Here is a 21,991-nt window from a genome sequence, read left to right as displayed (position 1 = left end):
AAAAGCTTCAGATTGGTCTAGTTTTGAATGAGCAAATTACCTGTGTGTTCTATAAGCCGCCCACATCAAAGGAGTCATTCCATTTTGATCCATCATATCTACATCCTGATGAAAAGAGCAACAGTAATCAGACATGCCCATTTATTGAAGTTGAAGAAAAAATATCAAGGACAAACTTCCAGATGTCTAGTCTGGAAGGGGTCAGTGAATCATTATAAACCAGGGGCAGGAACCTGTGGTCCTTTGGATGTTGTTGGACTCCCAACTTACATAAGCCCCAGTCACCATAGCCAATGGCCCCAGATGATGTGAACTATAGTCCAGGAACATCTGGAAGACCACATGTTTCCCATCTCTGTTAAATGGTGCACTGGTACAGTGATGTAAATAAGCAAATATATTAAATAGTGAGGTTTTCACACACTGCAAAATGCATAATAAACCACACTGTATGCATGTAATATAAGAGATCAAACATCATAATATATGCTACAGCACCACCTGCTGTTACAACTCTGCCATTTTTGCAAATGAACTACCCAAATAATAATATGTACATCTTCCAATCAGAATTAACAATGAAGTAGGAGGAATAAAATAATCACACTGGGCAGGATCCAAAGAAATGTTCAGCTGGTTCTGTGGACCCACTTCTGTTTCTTGAACAGAAGGCTTCCATGCCATGTTTCAAATAGCTTTCAAAGAGGAGGGAACCTTGTTATACATCATAGTGTCTTGTGTAATGTAAGAAAGTTAAGAATCAAGAATATTCCACTCCATAGGTACAAGACTTTGGCAACTTGACTAAAGGAATCTTTGGATGTGAACAATAATCTGAAATTCCTCATGTTTAACAATATCATATTGGTTAAAGTTAATCTACAGTTCAATCTTTTTAAGAGTCACAGATGCTTCAGAAATAATCTGCATATGCAGGGACAAACTCAAAAACCATGAAGATTTGATACAGGTCCATTAGATGTAACTTTGAGCCATGCTTGTCCCATGATAATGAACACTTTTCAACTTGTGCAGCTCAAGGACGTGGAGAGGTTCTTTGGAAATCTGAGACTTACCACATCTGTGCCAGATCCCTGCCCTTCCTGGCTCATTAAAGGGCTAGTGGGCCATGGGCCGAGTGGATAAAAGGGAGTGGTCAATGCCTCGCTTAAAACAAGACAGGGTCTCAGCATGCCTAAAGATGGCAATTATAAGACCTATATGTATTGAAAAAGCCCTCCCTGAATCCCACCATATTGGATTATTATTAGCAAGTTTCCAATACCCCATCTATGGGCAAGGTACTGGAATGTGTGTTGGTATCTCAGCTCCAGGGGTTTCTTGTTGAGATGGATTATCTAGATCCATTTCAATATGGTTTTGGGCCTGGGTATGGGAAACAGACAGCTTTGGTCACCTTGATGGATGACTTACGACAGGGAATTGAACTGGGGGAATGTCTTTGTTGATACTGCTAGACCTCAACTCTGACTGCTAAAGCACGGTGCTGCATCTGCACAGACCTTTTCATACATGCATTTTATTAAGCAGATGCACTATCTAGAATACAAATCTAAGAAAAATATACAGCAATCAGCAGCAGGAAAAAAATTGTGATGCAACATGGTCTGTAAACCGACCATCAGAATAGACCCACTAAAGCTCATTAATGTCAGTGGGTTTATTCAGAGTATAACTTGGTCAGACACAACCCAACAGATTGCATCCAACCAAGTTGTACTTGGAATAAGCCATGTTAACTAACATCGGATACAATGTCATTAACACTTCTGAAGAGAAAATACATTTGAATTATAGCTACCTACCCACACATGCCCACCCTTTAGATTTAGGTAAACCAGAGACATACATGAACAATGTACCTTAAGAATGGAACATCCTTAACGTTAATTTTTTTTTTATTACACATTGAAATTTTACCTAGATATACTCTATTTTCCTTCCCAATCCCTTTTCTTTTTAAGACTGTGCACTTTCAGGCAGGGACTGCTTTATCTTTTAATACAAGTGCAACACTCAAAAACTTACTGACCTTATTATATTCTTCATCATCATCATCATCAATGAAAAGGAGAACAAATTAGTGTTTACCAGTAGAATGTCTTGGCAAAAAAAATGTCAAAACAATTATCTCCACCTAATTAAATTCTGTAATAAAACACTGGTGCCTCCGGTTGTGGACAGGATCCATTCCAGAGCTCCAGTCAGATCCTGAGGTTTCCGCAACCGGAGGGACCGCTTCTGCACATGCACACGCGGCGAAACACTTCCGGGTTTGCCGCTTTCACAACCCAAAGTTTACGTTACCCGAGGGTAATGTAAGCCAAAGTGCTACTGTATGTGATCCTTGAATAATGAAGATCTCAGAGAGAAACATGGAGTAAAATGTGGAGGTCCTACTGCATAGGTATCGTACAACTGATCAAGGGCTTTTATTCAAACAATGCAAAATTGATGGTGCAATCCTAAGCATGATTAATTCAGAAACAACTTTTACTGAGTTAAACAGGAATTACTTTGAAGTAAGTGTGCAAAGAATTACAGCTCTAATAGTAGCTTATTAATCTGGAGGACAACTTCATTTTGTGATATATAAAGATGTGTTTTAAAAACCCAGGAAGACTGGGTCTTTAGATTCTACCACCACTAAAAACTACAGAAAGTTAAGTACATACATACCTGCCCCTTGGCTATTAAATAAGCAACTATCGAGGTATGTCCAAACTGAGCTGCCAAGTGAATACAACTGCATCCTTCTCCATCAATTAATGATGGATCTGCACCATATTTCATTAGCTGTACAACCATTGATAAATGACCCTGTCTGAAATAATAAGAAATAAGATTGAAAAAGCTTTAGACTGTAGTAAACCACATTAAGAACTTTACATTGACAAATATTAAGGTTCAACAAAATAAGAACTCAAAAACAGGGTTTGCAATTTATTTTGAATCCTAGTTAAGCAACATAGGTTTATTTTTATTTTGGTACAAAAATGCACATATAGAAGGAAGCAAACATGAATCTGATCCCCTGATATCTGGCAGGGACATCTATCCACTAGACACTTTGTCCTAAGTTAAGGAAGACAACATGGTTCCAGAAGTAGAAAGAAGATGCAATGGAAAAAAATGTGGTAGTGTAAACTCATAAGAGCAAGGTCATTTTGATGCCATAAATTTAAAGCAATCTTATAACACTTTAACAGCCATGACTTCACTCTAAGAATCCCGAGAACTGCAGTTTGTTGTGGGTGCTGGGAGTTGTAGCTCTTGGAGGTGACTCCAAACAACTCTCAGCACTCATAACAAATTACAGCTCTCAGGAGTTTTGCAAAAGCCCAATACAATACAAGCAGCACGCAAGGGCACAAGATTCAATCAAGTTTCAATCAAGTATTATTAGTACAAAAAGAAAACAATAAGAGAACCATGTACAAGCGCTGACACAGAAACCAAAACCAAACGTCAAGCAGATAGCATATACAAATAAATACTGAAAGGCAAACCAGTCTTTATGGTCTTTGAGGTTATATAGCGGTCAGCAAAGTGGCAGCAGGTCGAACGAGGTGTCAATGGTAACAGGCTGCCGGCGTTTTTCGCCTGTTTCGCCCATATGACGGGTTTCTTCAGTTTCTCCTTCTGCTTTCAGTTATGTTTAAAGCATTCAAATTTGTATGAAACCACTTATCTTGGTTTAGGCCACAATGCTCAAGTTCTTTTACACAAGGTTCTCTCATGCGGCTTTGATACATTTACATATTCAATTTCTTATATTCAGAGTTTTCTTAGTCTGAGCATGTATTGACTAAGCATGTATTGAAATTGGCAGCATTAGCCCATTATTTCAGTGTTTGTTGTACCTCAGGAGTTTTGCGGCAGGGCAAGCCATGACTGCCAAAGTGGTATAAAGAGTGCTTTATAAGAGTGGTATAAGAGTGCTTTAAATGTATGGCAAGGATGTGACCTGAATAAGCCACACAATGCAATAGATGGAGCACATTTGTGCCAGCTGTTTATTCGAGTCACACAATCCTGGGTGGATAGCACTCTACTTTTGGGTTTTGTTCCAAGAACTCAAAAACATCCTCCCACCCCATTTTTTTAACTGCTCAAGAATAAGCTACTTTAAATTTACTTAAATCAACTTGTCCTCTTGTCAAAGCCACACAGAAGGTAAGAATTTTATTTGGTGTATTTCTAGTCATTAATAATTTGGACAGTCAAGCACCTGGAAGTTCTATCTTTCTGTAACTTAACCAATCTGTTTTTAAAACTTCCACATGGTTTTTATTGTCTATGCTCGTGACAGATTTTTAAATACTGTATTTTGTTTTGAATAGCAGTATACAAATATATTCACACTATCTATAAACAGACTATCTATAAATAAAATCAAGAGAGGACATGAGTGAAAGTGCCTTTCTGTCACTGTTGTTCCCCAGCAACTGATAATCAGCAGCATGCTGCCTCCAATCCTGAAGGCAATATAGAATCATCATTAATATAATAATAAATAATAATAATAATAATAATAATAATAATAATTTATTATTTATACCCCGCCCATCTGGCTGGGTTTCCCCAGCCACTCCAGGTGGCTTCCAACCGAATATTAAAAATAATACAGCATCAAACATTAAAAACTTCCCTGAACAGGGCCGCCTTCAGTTGTCTTTTAAAAGTAAAATAGTTGCTTATTGCCTTGACATCTGCTGGGAGGGCGTTCCACAGGGCAGGCGCCACTACCGAGAAGGCCCTCTGCCTGATTCCCTGTAACCTCACTTCTCGCAGTGAGGGAACCGCCAGAAGGCCCTCAGCGCTGAACCTCAGTGTCCGGGCTGGACGATGGGGGTGGAGACGCTCCTTCAGGTATACAGGACCAAGGCCGTTTAGGGCTTTAAAGGTCAGCACCAACACTTTGAATTATTAGCCATTGATAGCCTTATCCTCCATTAATTCGCTTAATCCCCTTTTAAAGCTATTCAAGTTGGTGGCCATTACCGCATCTTTTGGTAATAAAAGCCTTAGTTTAACTATGCACTGTCAAGAAGTACTTCTTTTTGTCTGCCCTGACTCACTTACCATTCAACAACACTGGATGACCCAGATTCTAGCATGATGACAGAACGGAAAAACATCTTCATATCCATTTTCTCCACACCTTGCATAATTTTATTTGCACCTATCATGCCTGCCCCCACCCCTTATCTCCCTCCTGCCTCAACGAAGAAACCCCAAACTTGTAATCTTTCTACATGAGGAAATTTCTCCAGCCTCTTGATCATTTTGGTTGCATTTTCTGCATCTTTTCCAGCTCTTCAATGTCCTCTGAGATGCAGTATTTAATAATCAACAAATTTCCTCTGACAAAACTGAAGAGAAAAATGCTGAAATCTTCCCCACCTTGTTGCCCAGTGAAGTGGTGTGGAGTTGAGGTCCCCTCCTAGCTGGTCAACAATAGCACCTTTTGATATGTAGTACCTGCAGTCATAAAACAGGGGCAAATGTAGTAATGCAAGATACTGGTAGTAATTAAAGACATGGTTATAAAGAGGTGTAACACGTTAAGAGTAACTATGGAAATGAATATAATTTCACAGCTTGCCCGGTAATTATGTTCTCCTTTATAACAGCAGCTTAAAATTAAGGAGAAACCAGGTACTTTTAAAGTGACTAGAGGTTAAATAACATATTTATAATTATCATTTATTTTAATATACAGCAATTAACTAAGGAAAAAAGTTTTGACATGGGAGAGTATCCATGCCATCAGCATTACTTTTTGACTGAGGAAAGAAAATCACACCACACACAAGTCCATATCCACTGTAGAGAGGAGACACTGCAATTTAAAACATCACAACTCAAGGAGCATCCTCAGAAATCTTATGGGCAGTGTAAAGCCAGTGTTCAACATCAACCTCCTTGTACATCTGCAATGCTTTCTTTTGAGTGCCCCTCACTGATAAGGTGGATGATGACTGGAGAAAGGATATTTTCCATTGTGACACACCATTTATGGAATTTCTCCCGCAAGAATGCTTGCCTATGCATCTATCTCAGGCATCCCCAAACTTCAGCCCTTCAGATGTTTTGGACTACAATTCCCATCTTCCCTGACCACTGGTCCTGTTAGCTAGGGATCATGGGAGTTGTAGGCCAAAACATCTGGAGGGCCGCAGTTTGGGGATGCCTGATCTATCTTTTCAGTGTCAAAACAACTCCTTTCTATTCTTTGGGGCCTTAAAAGCAAAGTTTTTTATTTGTTGTTTTTCTACATTTATCTTATTTTTTTAAAAAATGGTCTCCCTATTCTGCTTTCTTGAAGTTTTTTGTTATTGTTCATAGATTATATATGCAGTATATATACAGTATATATACAGTATATATACAGTATATATATATATATATATATATATATATATATATATGGAATCTTATGAATAAAATCTCAGAAATTGCATTTCCATAGAGCTCATTAATATGAGCAAACTGATATCCACAGTTCTAGTGAAATCCATAGCTATTAGGAGGCTGCATAAGAAGTCTGTTGATGGTCCATGTTCCCCTCGGCACTAACCAGTGTTTCTGTGATTCTCTGATGACCTGCCTAACAGCAGATCCTTTTCAGATCAGTTAACACAGGTAATGGAACATCACTGCACAGGAAAATTGAAATATACTGTTAAAAAAAACTATTAATCAGAGCAGTATGTATCATAAAATTGTAGTTAAAACACACCTAACATCTTCAAAACTATTTAAAAACAATACACATGAAATAATTATCATTACCACATACATAAAATCAATAGGTAAGGAGTGGCAAAGGACATGTACTGCTACACTAAAACAGCGACTCCTTGCAAATGCAGGACAAATACTACGTGGCACTTGTAAAAGTGCAAGTTCTGCAGATATAAGCAGTCAACTTGGCATGTGTGGGCTGTGTGATTCTTGAAGTAAGCTGGCCCTAAGTTGTTAAGGCCTTTATATACAATTAGTAAAACCTTGAATTTGGACCAGAAACAAACTGGCAGCCAGTGCAAATCTTTGAGCACATGTATAATATGTTGACAGAATCTCACTCCCATCAGTAATCATGATGCAGCGTTCTGCACTAACTGCAGTTTCCAGGTCAGCCACAAGGCAAGCTCCACGTAAAAGTGCATTGTGGTAATGCAACCTTGAAGGAACCAATGTGGCCAAGAAGGGTCACACTCTTGTACCTGCAGAAGTTGGTAGAATGAAGCTTTGGGGAGTAACACAAAACCATGCAGTATAAAAAGTCATAACTATTTAAATTACTTGTCTTTAATGCACTCATTTATTCTAATATAGCAGGGTTTTATTGATGTATGCTTCTAAAGATGAATTCATTTTGGTAGGAGAGTACTACTTACTTCACTAAATCTAATCTGTTGTTGATTGCAGCCCAGTGAAGAAGTGTAACATTTTCTTTATCTGGTTGCCGTACGTCATAGCCTGCTTCCACCAGCTCTCGACAACGTTCATAAATTCCATACCTAGACAAAAGATTCTATTATGATAATCAGATATTTTGGACTAATAAAGGCAAAGCAGATTTGAATCCTAATAACTTATTTTAAATATACTGCGTCTGTGATTTTAAAAACATAGGACACAATCTATTAAAAAAAACCAGTGTGTCCCCATGGAGCTCAGTTACTTTATTTTCCTTCCTCAGATGTTCCTTGGTGCAAGCTGTAGTTTATTCACAATCTACCCTTCACATACTTCCAAGGTCCCAGATGTCAAGTTGTGCTTGCCCTTCACAATCAATTATTTCAACAAAAACTGAATACATTGTCAGCACTGAAACCAAGGTGAGGCCAAATTTGTTGGTCATATTAGATTAATCACAGTAAGAATGTATATTTTATGATACTATTGCAAGCCTTGCATTTTACTGTTTCTAAATACTTAAGCAAATGGAGCAAGATCTAATTAAGTCATACCTGGAGTAAACCTACTGAAATAAGTGAAAATTTACCTGCCCATTGATTTAAATAGTTTTACTCCAAGTAGGACAAACATTGGATATCCCCCATGATTAATTACCCTCAACTACATTTCTGCTCTTCAGGTATGTTTTTCTATAAATGTGTATATGTATATGTATAGAAAGAGAGACATAAATATCTAAACACATAAACATATTCCATTGCAACTACCATATGTTAAAGTACAGTGTGTGTAATTCTCAAATACAAGAGTTCACAATGGCAAAAGCATCAGTACTCCATAGAATGAAAAGAAAAAAGGCAACTTATGTGGCGCTTATGTTCCAGGGATTGCGCCTAAAGCCAAAATCGCATATTGTCAAAATCCATTTGATTTAATGGCAGGTAGGATTGCCAAAGTCATTCCCCCCCCCAAACCCCACCCTCTTTCTTTACTTCTTCTTTTTTGCCACTCAGGTAATGTTGAATGCGCACAAGTTAAATGCATGCAAGTTGCAGACTTACTGTACCACACTTTAAGTATCCTAACTTATTACAGTGCCTTGTAAGACTCCATAATACTTCTGCAGTTTAGACAAAATTGTTTTCAAGTTTACTTTTACACATTCAAATGCAAAATTCAGGTTTACTTTGCATAACCAAAGCAAAAGTAACATAAACCTTCGATCTACTGTAAACCATTAATTTTGGGCTTTACTATTAACTAAATGCACAATCTTAGCTTGTTCAGGGACAGCAGAGAAGAAAATTAGTGTTCAGATATTAAAACACTGTTGCTATTTTTAGGCAAAACATTAGATGGTGCTCACTTCCACATTTCTCTTAAGTTTGAAACAGCTTTTACCAATATCCTAAGGTAAAACACTATCATCACCATTTATATTTGCATGAAATCATCTTCCAGCTGTTATCCAGTTTAACTTACAACCTGAAACTGGATCTTGGGAACAGAAGGGAGATAATTCATCTTCAATTTTATCTCATTTTCATCTCCAAGTTATCACATTTGTAAGACAAACACCTTTATTCTAGTATTACTGCTATGGGAAGAACAATGCATATTCTTCTGCATGACCATGATTCTATTAAGTAAATCTTAATACTAGACTATGAAGAGAGGGGAAATATAGAAGAGATTAAATACAAGTTCCTCTTCTCTTGGCACTTCCATTATTAAAACTGCTGTTGGTGGCACTCTGCATAGGTAGCTGCTTGAATGAAGAGATATGATTCAAGTTAAATATAATCACATCTGAGAAATGAGAGAAGGCAGAAAAATAGCTACATCCATCAAGGTGTACTGTTTCCATGCTGTAGTGCAGGGGTCACCAATGTATCACCTACATGCACCAGTGTCTGCCAATACTTCCTCCGTCTGCAAAAGGTCTCAGTAAATGTCCTCTCAAAACTCCACAATGCACAAGTGATTGTTTGCTCTTCCTTTGTTTCCGCTTGTGCTGGGTTAGTCTCTCCTACACTGAACACAGCCCCTTAAACATGTCCACATTTCATTGAATACCAGGACTGGACACCCACCCTCCCATCTTTCTACTTTCTCACTTTAACAGTTGGTAGCAACAGCTGCAGCATTAGGAGAGTAATAGTGTGTTAAGTAGCTGGCAGGAAGCGGGTAGTAGGGGTGGCGAACAGAGGACTGGTGAAAGGTAACTGGGCAAATATACTCTGTGATGCTTTTATTCTAATTATTTTAACACTCACATTATTGGATTCTTAAACTGAAGCTACAGACAAACAAGACTGAGGTGTGTATGCATACTATTCTTTCCTCCACAGACTTTTCAAGAAGTACCAGTCCAAAATTGCTATTCCGTTCCTCAAAACCTTTATGCAGACATTTTCAGAGGATTGTTTTCCACATGGTGCCAACATAGACAAGCTGTCAAATGAACCCACTTACTGTGTAGCTTTGACGATATCCCATGTGCTATAATCATCAATGTGACTTTTGCGCCCAAGAGATTCACTGTATCCATGGGTATAATGTGCTTGGGGCTTGATTTCCTACAAAAAGAAGTTCATTACACTATTAGATTCATTTTAAGATTTCTAAAACAGAAGAAAAGCTCTGCTGCATCAGGCAATTGGTCCATCCATTCCAGCATAATTTTCCCCCAGAGTGGTTGCAGTGAACCCCATCTTAACTATGGGCTAATTTATGGTTATTTAAAGTCTGGCACCTGGAGACTTAGGGAAGTTAAGCAAGAGAAAGATTTTGTTTTAGAGCAAAACTGGTAAAAAAAAGTGTGCCAGGAGCTAGAACTTTATCAAGAAACAGTTAAACTTATACAGTTTAAATTCAGTGAATGTTACAGACTTCTAAACAAGGTGGTAAATCCACAGTTTCTTAAGCTAATTATATAGGTGTTACAGCTCAGTTCCTAATACTTGGGTTCCTAAACAAGGTGGTTCTTTCTGTCAGTTTCCCAATCTTCTTTAAATCACACTCCTGAGGCTTCTCTAGTAGTGTAACAGACCAAGGGATCACCACACCCCTCCAACTGGTTTAGGATTCTTCTCTTTCTCTATCCCCTTCTTACTGAATGGAGTAAAGCTGAGCTATGGAACTCCTGGCCATGAGGAAAACACTATGGCAAAGCAATATCCAAAGATGGATTATGTGTCAGTACAAAATGGTGTCAGTAATTCTCAACTGATAATGCCACATTCTGCTTCCATCTGCCAATACGTTGAGACTGGCTGTGTCACTGCACCACCATTTTGTGACTGGTGGGCATCAGCAATTTTCAGCCACCTCTAGTGGGCCCTAGAGAACCCCTGACTTAAAAGAATTATTTCAACAATTCTATGTTGATTTCAGTGCAGATTATACTATTTAAGGCATTGGTTTCTAAATAGCAACCTGTGTAAGTTACGAGAGAGAGTAAATAAGGGACCCAGGTGGCGCTGTGGTTAAACCACTGAGCCTAGGGCTTGCTGATCAGAAGGTCGGCAGTTCGAATCCCTGCGACGGGGTGAGCTCCCGTTGCTTGGTCCCAGCTCCTGCCAACCTAGCAGTTCGAAAGCACGTCAAAATGCAAGTAGATAAATAGGAATCGCTACAGCGGGAAGGTAAAGGGCGTTTCCATGTGCTGCTCTGGTTTGCCAGAAGCGGCTTTGTCATGCTGGCCACATGACCTGGAAGCTATACGCCGGCTCCCTCGGCCAATAATGCGAGATGAGCGCGCAACCCCAGAGTCGGTCACGACTGGACCTAGTGGTCAGGGGTCCCTTTACCTTTACCTTTACCTTATATATGAACAATATGCAAGTGTTGACATTTGACAGAAAATGGATTTAGATTTAACAGATGCACTAGCTTCTTGGGGGGGGGATTTAAAAAATCCAGAGTTTGGAAATGTCACAAAAGGGAAATGTCACAAAAGTATGGCAAGTGTTCAAGTTCTCTGGCTAGATGTCACACAAAGCAGGGAGTATGGCAACTTAAAAGCTTGTCACACATGTGTGTGACTTTTTGGCTTGTCCTAATAAAGATACTGTCTAACTATAGATTTTGGAATTTATTCTCATGGACCAACACAACTAGCTTTCATTTTTTTATGTAGATTTTAGGAAATCATTTTGGTTTGCTTGAAATAATTGATAACTAGTTTAAAACAACTACTATAGGAGGAAGGGAATACACAGTTACACAGCAGACACAGAATATCTTCATCTCTTGCATTGTGCCACAGCTTTCCAAACTTCCAAGCTTTCTATGTAACAGAACCCTTCAATGAAATTGGAAACCACAACCAATGCCAGTGATGAATTCACAAAATAGACTGATGGAAAAGATTCTACAGCATTCTATCAGTCACCCCTAATTTAGGGAAAGTTGTGAACAGTAAAATGGGCCAATCCCTACATACAATGGAGATTTAGTACGAGTCACTGCTTCCCTTATATGCATGCTTCAGTAAGATAACCCAGCTTCTTCTGCTACTGGATAATTTAGAAGGGTACCTGGCAGTTGAATTATTTGTCAAGATTCTGTTCATTTCAAACCCAATCCTTCAGGATGAGAAATCCATCTAATGTCTAGTGACAAATATTCAAATTCAGTTGGGAGAAGCTGCAAATGTAAAGCAGACTGCATATTGCAAGTACCTAAAGGAACATCTTGATTCCACTTCCTAAGGAAATGGAAAAACACTGCATCATTGTTTTCATTTTTCCATCCAGAGCACCAAGAATAACTCAATCTATTATAATTCCAGGATCTTCTTACCCTTGCTGGTGACCACAAAAAGTGACACTAATCGATACATTATTGCATTAAGCCTATTCGAGATGAGGTGCCACTAGGCAGAGGTGTGGCTACTACCTTTCTAACAGAATAGCAGCTGAGTAAAGGAAAAAGGTACAGGGGACCCCTGACCATTAGGTCCAGTCATGACCGACTCTGGGGTTGTGGCGCTCATCTCGCATTACTGGCCGGTACAGCTTCCAGGTCATGTGGCCAGCATGACAAAGCTGCTTCTGACGAACCAGAGCAGCACACGGAAACACCATTTACCTTCCCGCTTAAAGCAGTACCTATTTATCTACTTGCACTTTAACGTGCTTTCGAAAGCAAACACCACTAACAAATTGCATTTTTTCAGATATTCAAAAATAATTCTCATAAACTAATAGAAAACAATAGCGGAATTTTATTCAGCAAGAAACAGTCATTTAACTAACTGATTAATCCTGCACATTCTCCAATATGCTTATGCTGTTTTTACATAACAAAGCGATGGACAGATGCATGACCAGAGCTTTTAATCCAAACACTGCAATTGGAGGTCAGAAAGATCATGTGATTTCATGCACAGATGGCATGGAATAAGCTGTCACTTTTTTTTAATGGAGCATTCAGATTAGTTAAATTTTACTCATTCAAGCTGAAATACACATGCATTAAAATCAATGGGAGATTTTCCTCTATTGACTTCACCAGTCCGTAGAATCTGCTGTGTCAATCTAAGTTTTTTAAGAAGTATTAAAAGGGTCAAGTATTCTTGTCAAACTGTTTTTCTATACTTACATAACATCTGTAAACATTTGTTTACTAAGAACACCTCTTTAACAGCATATGGATTTAGTTAAATTTCTAAGAATAGAATTTGTTCATGAGGCATAAATTTCAATGGGGGAAATATAACAAAGACTTTACCAAAAACCTGGGTATAATAGAATCTACAGTTAAGCATGCTTAAACTCTCTTGATTTCAGTAAGATTTACACGTGCTCAACTATGTAGTATATTATTAACATTATCAGCATATCATTACCATTCTCAGCAGCGAGCCAGACCAAGGCATTTTACTAAATAGTTTTTAGAGGAAAAACTTGTATAGTCATCCCAGAACAACAGTAAAAGATGGAAGTAGAAAAATTTCATATTTATTGAAATGTGACCAATTATCCTACATTATATTGGCATGAAGTCCTTGCTTCAAATCTCTGTCAAATTGAGCAATCTACACTTTTTTAAAATAAAAATAAAAATCTCATCCTAGTCCTAATCTGTTATATGGAGACAAGAATACCATTCTATTTTACAAACTGCTAAAAAGTGTTTGGATTAGAGAAAGTTATCAGCAGTCTCCAGGAAAAACTGAAATCTGCATCCTTCCCCATCATAAAGTAGACCAGGCATCCCCAAACATCTGGAGGGCCGCAGTTTGGGGATGCCTGAAGTAGACCAAGCTACTTGTGAAAGGACAGAGAATGCTATCTGTTGTCCTACCCATGCAGAGATGTAGATCTTTGATGTTCCATTGTCCTATTCCAGTGTTTCTCAAACTTGAGTCTTTAGCTACTGTTGAACTACAACTCCCATCATCCCTAGCTAGCTAGACCAGTGGTCAGGGAGAGTGGAGTAGAGACCCACCAACTAGTGGAGTGGAGATCCAAGTTTGAGAAACGTTGTCCTATTCCATTGCCCCACCAAAACTATCCCACTCTCTACTGTAGGTCTTCAGAAATGGGAGGCAGTGGAGGTTGGAAAGCAGTTACGAAGCAGCTACACAACTAGAAAAGGGAGTTGGGGACATGGAAGGGACACGTGAATAAAAGAGCAGGGTTCTTCCATCTCTACATACACCACACAAAACTACAAACAGTATCAGACAGTCTTTAATATGCCACAGGAAACCCTGTGTTAAATGCAAAGAGCTATGTGAAGAATTAGAACAGCTGCTAGTGCTATTTCACAGCCATTTGCAAACAAAGAGTTCCTGGTACATTCATGCAGGTAAATTATCCAGCAATTCTTTTGATTCCACTTGAGCAGCAGCCTGCACACATGGAAAAACCTATTTGGGTTTTAGTTTCACTTTTCTAGTTCAACCCTCTGTTGTTTTTGTTGCAACAGAAAACCTGACCGCTATTCTAGCATTCATCACATTTTATTTAAATCAGTGCAGCCTATTTTGACATAAAAGCAACTGTCCAGCAGGGAACAATGGAAAGGAGATCACTGAAAAACTTTATGGCATGCACCAATGTTTTGTGCACATAGGCAAATGAATGTTTTACAAGCCAACTCTTAAGTAACTTACAGGAATTAAACAGTACCTTGCAGGGATAGTTCTTACACTGCAGACATGGGCTGGAGCTACCAAGTTTAGACAGAGGATCTTAGTCACATTTGTTAAATAAACGCAAGTGTTTATCAAGACTACTTACCATCTCATGAAGCATGTTTGAAGTTGTTTGTATAACAAAATAGCTTGAATATCATATGTGCTAATGATACTCAGTTCCGTTGTATCTCAGGTGAGGCCTAAACCAGGGTCCAGATGCAGAAATGGACTGGATGAGAGTCAATAAGCTGAAACTGAATCCTGGCAAGACTATGGGTGGGTGGATTCCAATCCAGGAGTTGGGTAATGAACCCAACCTATTTTAGATGGAGTTGCACTTCCTGTAAAGGACTGCATATGCCATTTGAGAGTGCACCGTTGACTCTTCTTTGTTCATAGGAGTCCAGTGGCTATGGTGACTAGGAGTGCCTTCTACTGGATTTGGCTGATATATCAAATGCTCCAAGTCTTGGACCATCACAGCCTGGCTTCTTTGACCCTTCTAGACTGGATTACTAAGGTAAAGGTAAAGGGGCCCCTGACCATTAGGTCCAGTCGTGTCCGACTCTGGGGTTGCGACGCTCATCTCGCTCTATAGGCCAAGGGAGCCGGCGTTTGTCCGCAGACAGCTTCCGGGTCACATGGCCAGCATGACAAAGCTGCTTCTGGCGAACCAGAGCAGCACATGGAAACATTGTTTACCTTCCCGCCGGAGCGGTCCCTATTTATCTACTTGCACTTTGATGTGCTTTCTAACTGCTAAGTGGGCAGGAACTGGGACCGAACAACAGGAGCTCACCCCGTTGCAGGGATTCGAACCGCCGACCTTCCGATCAGCAAGCCCTAGACTCTGTGGTTTAACCCACAGCGCCACTTGGGTCCCAAAGACTGGATTACTATAATGCCCTCAATGCAAAGTTCTCTTTGAGGTTGGTTTGGAAGCTGCAGTTGGTACAGGGTGCTGCAGTGAGGTTACTTGGTGGAGTGTCCTACTGTGCACCTATTGTACCACTCATTAAGGAGTTGCAGTGACTGTCAATGAACTACTGGGTCAACTTCAAAGTTTTGGTTTTAACCCATAAACCTCTGAAAAATACCTGCAGGAGCCCTACTACCCTGCTTAAGCACTGTGCTCAACTGCAGCGCCCCCCCCCCCTTTTTTAGAAGGTTGCTCAGGATTTTTAGTTTCCATCAGATGAGTACAAAACAAGAATTAAGTGTTAATAAGGCTTTGTTGGGTGGGGAGAGAGGGGAGACGATGCAGCTGCATTGACAAAAAAAAAGTTGTAGAAAAAGATGGTACAGAAGATTTCTTTTTCCCCCTTTTTGTTACCTTTTTTGCTTTTATAAAAACCTACATACATCTAATAAGTACTCAAAGCAGCCTGCTCTACTCTACAGGAAGGGGGAGTGGAAAATGGGTTCTGCCTCCTAGTGCTCAAGTCAGAAGCGTCCATCCAGGGACAGTCAGCCACCTCATGCAGTGGGACCCGCGTTCAGTTTGCTGGGCTCACTGGCATAGCGCTTCCTCATTACATCCTGAGCCAGGCCACATGTAATCATGCAGTTCACCACCTTTAAAGTTCCTGGGATCTCTGGGGATTCAGACACAGTTGTCATGACTGGGTGGGTCGTCTTTCCAAAGAAGAAGCTGGCCCACCAGTGCCCAGGATCAGTCTTGGAGAAACCTGGATGGTGAGGGATGACTTCCCCATATTCAGCATTTCCACAGGAGCTGTTGCTGGAAATGGAACCCAGACACCTTTGGTAGCAGGCGTGGGTTGCCACAAGGGAGCCACTTGGCAGCATTGCTGCCATGTTTCTTTGTTCTTGTGGAAGTTGTAAACCCTTTAAGACTGTGCTCAGCAAAATCCTAGTTGTTTCAGACCACAGGTGACCTGGCTCGGGGGGGGGGGGGCACGGACGCTAGGTGATGGAGCCCATTTGCAAAGGAGATACTAGGACTACACTCCAGCACACACACAAACACTGAGGCGTATATGGATTTCAGAGGCCCTTTTTGTTGTGCCACAATCTTGTTTAGTAACAACTAGTGGGAGGGTCTGTCCTCCATAGCTGCCCACTTCCTATAGAATTACTTCTTTTTGGAGTTCCAATAAGCACAAATGCTGAGGATATTTCTGTGTTTGTTAAAAATATACCTGCACACTCAAGGCTCTTTGATGTTTAATGTCAGGAATTAATTAATGGTGTGGGACTTTTACATTCTAGCTAATCACCAGTCATCTGCAGCACAGAGTTAGGGCTTCCATGCTATTGACCCAAAAGCAAGAGTCACTCAATTTTGCACTTTTTAGGGTATTTAAAAATGTGCAAACTTATGTTTTAATTCTGCAATTAAAAATGTGTGCATTTATTTAGTGTCAGTTACTACTGACACAAGTGCTGCTACAGTCATGATCACGTACTACCTGGAGGTTAATAAGAAGTGTTATCCTGATATCAGCCGAGACCCACTCCTTCCATTAAAACCTCTACTCACAGTTCCATTTACTTGGCAGTCTCACACCATCTCTGTGTCTACAGTCCATATGCTCCATCTCTATAATTACCTCTGAAGTTGTGAGACTGGAACAAAATATTCTTATCTGCCTCTGCCAGGTCTCATACCAGAAAAAGCAACAAAAGAGCCCTGCTGGATCAAACCAAACACCTAACCAGTCCAACACTCTGTTTTTACAGGGGCCAACTACCATGCCTATGGGAAGCCTGCAAGCGAGACCCAAGTGGAGCAGTACTCTCCCCACTTGTGATGCCCAGCAACTAGCATCAGGTATAGTGCCTCTGACTGTGGAGGTAGAACATAGCCATCATGACTAACAGTTATTAATAGATCAATCCACCATGAATTTGTCTAATCCTTTATTAAACCCATTCAAGTTGGCGGCCATTCGTTTATCATTTCCTTATTATATATCCATCATTAAAATTATTTAGCTATCATTAAAAGGTTAATCAACATTCAATGACCGGATAGCCTTTAAATGTATCATATGTGGCTTTCTCAACAAAATACTACTTGTAGTTGAGCATGAAAATAACTACACAGAAAAAGAATTATGGCTTTCATTAACTGTAGATACTTAACTACACCATGCATGAACATTGCTGAGAACAAAGGCCCAGATACTATAATCAAAATTTGTCTTCTTTTCCCCCCCTTTTCTTTTTTGACATTCAGTGACTGTGTTCGGGGATCATGCTAAACCACAGTTTAGCATTATGGGAATGAGCTGCAGTGAACCTTAGACTCGAGGCAGCAATGCTTCTGAATATCAGTTGCTGGAAACCACAAAAGGGCAGAGTGCTCTTGTACTTGAATCCTGATTGCAGGTTTCCCACAGTCAGTCACTATGAGAACAGGATACTGGACTAGATGGGCCATTGGCCTGATCCAGCACAGTCTTCTTATGTTCTTACATGCTCCATCATTCTCATTCTTCCTCTGGTACAGCTGCATCAAATTTGGAAGCTTTTGCTTCTTTTTTATTTAACCACAGTTTGTTGTATTGTACAAACTAACAGTGATTAATGTTAACTCTTTGTCTGAAACAAGCTAACATCCAACACAGTTCATTGGCTCATTTTCATGTTGGCACTCTCACTGGCAAAGTTCCCAACTAGTGGATTGTGTTGATGTTTCTAGAGGTGCTGGGCACATATCTGCTATTTATATGCCATTTTTAAATTTTCTGATTGTGTCACCCATCTGCTTCCTGGGCTGACCATACACAGTCTATGGTGGTGATTATACCAGCACAGTGGTGATCTCCCTAGCTCCCCTCCCCAATTGGTGTATAGGATTGCTATGTAAAATACCCCCAAGTGCATAGCATTTTCTTAGCCATGTCTTGCTACTTCTTTTTATTAGTCTTTACTTGTTACTTTATTTGTTTTTACAATAAATATTTTATTGTATACCTTCAATTACGTAATCTTTCATTGATGAAATCAAAAGGAAAAGGATTATCAAATTTAAGATACAGTCTTAGACAAATGCTCAATAAGTTGACTAAGAAAAATACCATCTGCTCAGTAAAAAACAAACCCAAACACACCGATATTTGGCACACATTTTAGGGACATAATTAACCAAAGCATGTCCTTCATTATACTATGTAGGAAGCAGCTACAAACCTACAAAAATGGCCTTCAAGGCCATTTATTATAGGGCTGCAGCCCTATAAAGTGATTAGATTTTCAGTACTAGAATATTGACAAGTTAAAGTTTCAAAATAAGGTGACTACCAAGGGATTTTCTTGGTACAGGTTATCTCTGCTACTGTTCCACCACCAGCATTTGAACAGCAAAATATAAAATGTCCCTGCTATACTGGAAGACTAGACTGGATTTAAAAAATGTAGAAGACATATAAATCTTTCAAAGAAAGGAAAGCACAATGGACAGAGAAACAGTTGGAGTTGGGTTTTTTTAAGTGCACTGGCATTTTTAAGTGCACTGGCAGGTAACTGAGAAACAACTAAGACACCTATCAATGACAACATAGAGCACTATTCATTAGGTGCCCATAACACCACTGCAGTCATCTTCCTGATAGTCATGCTTATGAAAGTACAGTAGAAAAGAAATTGGTGTTTCCCAGCAACTGATTGCCTGGAAGCCAGTAAATCTTACAAAGAGGTCTATTCTTTGTAAGTATATAACTAATTATCTGTAACGAATGCAACTTCCAGAAACTGTGTTAATCTGTCAGAGAGAAAAACATACAGTAACTTTGTAACACCTTTAAAAGCTAACAAATATACTGTGTCTTAAAAACCAACAAATACATTACGCCTTTAAAAGATTAACAAAAGTTTATATCCCATAATAAATATGCCCATCTTCAGAGAGCTACCACACTCTCTGTTCCCTAATTTATAGGACCAAGCTGTAAGCCACAATAAGCCCCAAACTGTAAAGTGAAAAGGGAGAGAGGAGATCAATGACTCCACAAGACCAGAGAGAGTATTGCTCTTGTTTAAATCTAGCTCTGAATCCTTTTACCCAAACACGCAGAGAACAGCCAAACCAGAAAGCTGCCCTGGGGGCCCCTAAATTGTGCAACTGCGCGCTTGGGCCATTAGGAGGTTCAAAAGCCTTTTTCAGCGTTTAACTAGAGGAGTGTGATACTTCTCTCTTGAGGTTTTTGAGTCTCAGGACCCCCCCTTTCCCCCTTTTTTTAAAGTAAACTCAAGGCACCTGCAGTGCCCTCGCTCCTTTATGTATAATTAAGGGAAGGCGGCTCACGGGGTACGGATTGCCCAGCTCCATCCAGTTTCCACCCCAAATATCCTTGTGAGGGAATCAGAATTAAGGAAAGCGGGGAGACAGGGCAAAGCCTCGTCCTCTACCTACCCACCCCTGCTGGGCACTAGGGAGCTTGCCTGCCCAGCCTGTTCCCTTCCCCTCCCCGCAGCCCGGGCCAAGGCGCACCCTCCGCCGCCGCCGCCGCCGCCGCCGCTTCTCCCTCCCAGACAATCCTGCCCGCGCCTCCGGGCCAACCTCCGCCCCCGCCTGGGAAAGGAGTGCCAAGAGGAGGGCGGAGGCCTCCGCTGCCGCCGCCACTTTCCGCTCCTGCTCCTCCTCCTCGCCGCCACCCAGCTTCTTCTCCAGGCTGACGGGGTTGCGAGGGAGGCCTTAAAGCCAGCAGGGCCTCACCTCAGGGTGCAGGATAGGGACGCAGCCCGCTTCTTTCTCGTACTCCTCTAGAGGCGCCGCCATCTTGGTGCGAACGCGCCTCCCGCTGCATGCCGGGTAACGCGCTCCCTCACGACCTCGCTCCTGCTCTCTCGCGCTCTGCGCCGGTGGGGGGGGGGGAGGAGAGGGATAGCCGAGCGCGAGAGAGGAAGCGAACCCTCTCCAGTAGTAGCCGCTGGTCCCCGCTCACGCCCGTGCTTTTGCTGCGCGTGGATTCTAGATAGGGCCCTAGATGGGGGTGGGGGGGACGGCCCCCTAGGTCCACCCACGTCACCCAAAGCAAATGACAGCGGCCCATATGTAGAGGGGGGAAAGGTAGACTTCAGAAAGGTGCCTTGTGTGGGCCGGTACCCCCGAAGCCAGGATGTCCCACACACAGGTCATGCAAGCGAGTCAAGCCATGTCAGTGGCAGCAAAGAGTTGGGGCTTCCAACATGCTGTTGACCCAAAAGCAAGTTTTTGCACTTTTTAAGGTGTTTTAAAATGCCCGACCTTACGTTTTAATTCTGCATTTAAAGAATGTGTACGTTTATTTAGTGTCAGTGACTACTGACACAAGTGCTGTTATAGTCAATCACGATCACGTACTGCCTAGGCTAGAAGTTACAGTAATAAGAAGTGTTATCCCGATATCAGCTGAGACCCACTGCAGTTTCACCCCAGTTGTCTTCTTTTTCTGCCTGCCCCCCCCCCACCTAGGGCTAGGCAAAATCCTTTATGTAAAACTCCCCTACTGGACAAACCAGATCTGGAATATTTCATTGCCTTGTCTTCTGTCCTCATACACAGCAATGCACATTTATCCCAAATTCATCCTGATTTATATGTCCCACTTGCGCATCCTGCCCTTTTCAGGGCAGTTCACCAACACTTTTCTAACTCCATTTTGATAAGTTGGTGGGGCTACAGACCTGTCAATCACAAATGGGTATGTTTTTGTGGATGCAGCTCAAGATCCTTTGCATTGCAGGCTTGAATTAAAGTAGGTAATTCCAAGGAGGAATCAAGAACATCTTCCTGTGCATTGTGACTGTGGGGATGGGGAGGAGGAGGTGCCAGTACAGATGTCTTGGGATCTCTGCTAACTTCAAGGGAATGTTTTAACTTGCACCACTTTGTTTGAAGGTGTAACATGATGCCAGGTGGAGAGGGATGCATGGGACCAACCTCTAAATAAGCCTAGGGTTTAAAGCCAGGCTTGTTCCTGTTAGGATTTCCTACTTGTGAGTAGGACCTGGCAGAGACACATGCCCAACTGGCATGTTCCCTCCCTCCTGGTCAATCGTTTGGGAGCTTCAAAAGCTTACTCCAGCCTGAACATCACAGCGACAGATGCCAAGAAACATCAGCACACTTACGGATCCGCAGAGTTTGCGCAGTTGCGTAATACAACTCAGCAACTCAGCATTTTGGCTAATCTACGTTTAAACACACACGGAGCACTGCAACATGGCTCCCTCTCAGGGCCGTCTCTAGGCCCGGGTCCGGTGGCGTGGGGCGCCAGGCCACCAGGGGCGCCGCTGCGCCCGCTGAGAGGCGCAGCTGAGGCGGCCCCAGGCGCGCCTCTCAGCTGTTCAGCGGCTTCAGGCCGCTTTCTGGAGGTGCGCGGGCCTGGGGCCGTCTCCGCCGCGCACAGGGGCGTCGCAACAGGGGGCGGGTGTCAGGAG

General features: G+C 41.3%; 2 protein-coding genes across 2 annotated transcripts in view; both read right to left on the bottom strand.

Moving 5' to 3' along the window:
• ZDHHC17 (zinc finger DHHC-type palmitoyltransferase 17) overlaps nt 1–20,399 on the bottom strand; it is a 48,766-nt gene extending 28,367 nt beyond the window's left edge. The window contains exons 1-6 of the mRNA XM_035126738.2: nt 20,286–20,399; nt 9,928–10,031; nt 7,428–7,550; nt 5,428–5,505; nt 2,701–2,845; nt 41–105 (exon numbers count right to left, since the gene is read on the bottom strand). Coding sequence (XP_034982629.2) covers nt 41–105; nt 2,701–2,845; nt 5,428–5,505; nt 7,428–7,550; nt 9,928–10,031; nt 20,286–20,348 — 578 coding nt within the window. The 5' untranslated portion in view covers nt 20,349–20,399. The remainder of the gene's footprint in view (nt 1–40; nt 106–2,700; nt 2,846–5,427; nt 5,506–7,427; nt 7,551–9,927; nt 10,032–20,285) is intronic.
• Nucleotides 10,040–20,042, bottom strand: LOC118077747 (pancreatic progenitor cell differentiation and proliferation factor A-like). Its single transcript, XM_035101466.2, has one exon. The coding sequence runs from the start codon at nt 16,418–16,420 to the stop codon at nt 16,079–16,081; it is 342 nt and encodes a 113-aa protein (XP_034957357.1). The 5' UTR covers nt 16,421–20,042; the 3' UTR covers nt 10,040–16,078.
• Nucleotides 20,400–21,991: the final 1,592 nt, after the last annotated feature.

The sequence above is a fragment of the Zootoca vivipara genome, chromosome 10 (assembly GCF_963506605.1).
Source record: "Zootoca vivipara chromosome 10, rZooViv1.1, whole genome shotgun sequence".
NCBI classification, from domain to species: domain Eukaryota; kingdom Metazoa; phylum Chordata; class Lepidosauria; order Squamata; family Lacertidae; genus Zootoca; species Zootoca vivipara.
Note: the sequence above shows the minus strand (reverse complement) of the source record. Positions and strands in the feature narration are given on the sequence as shown.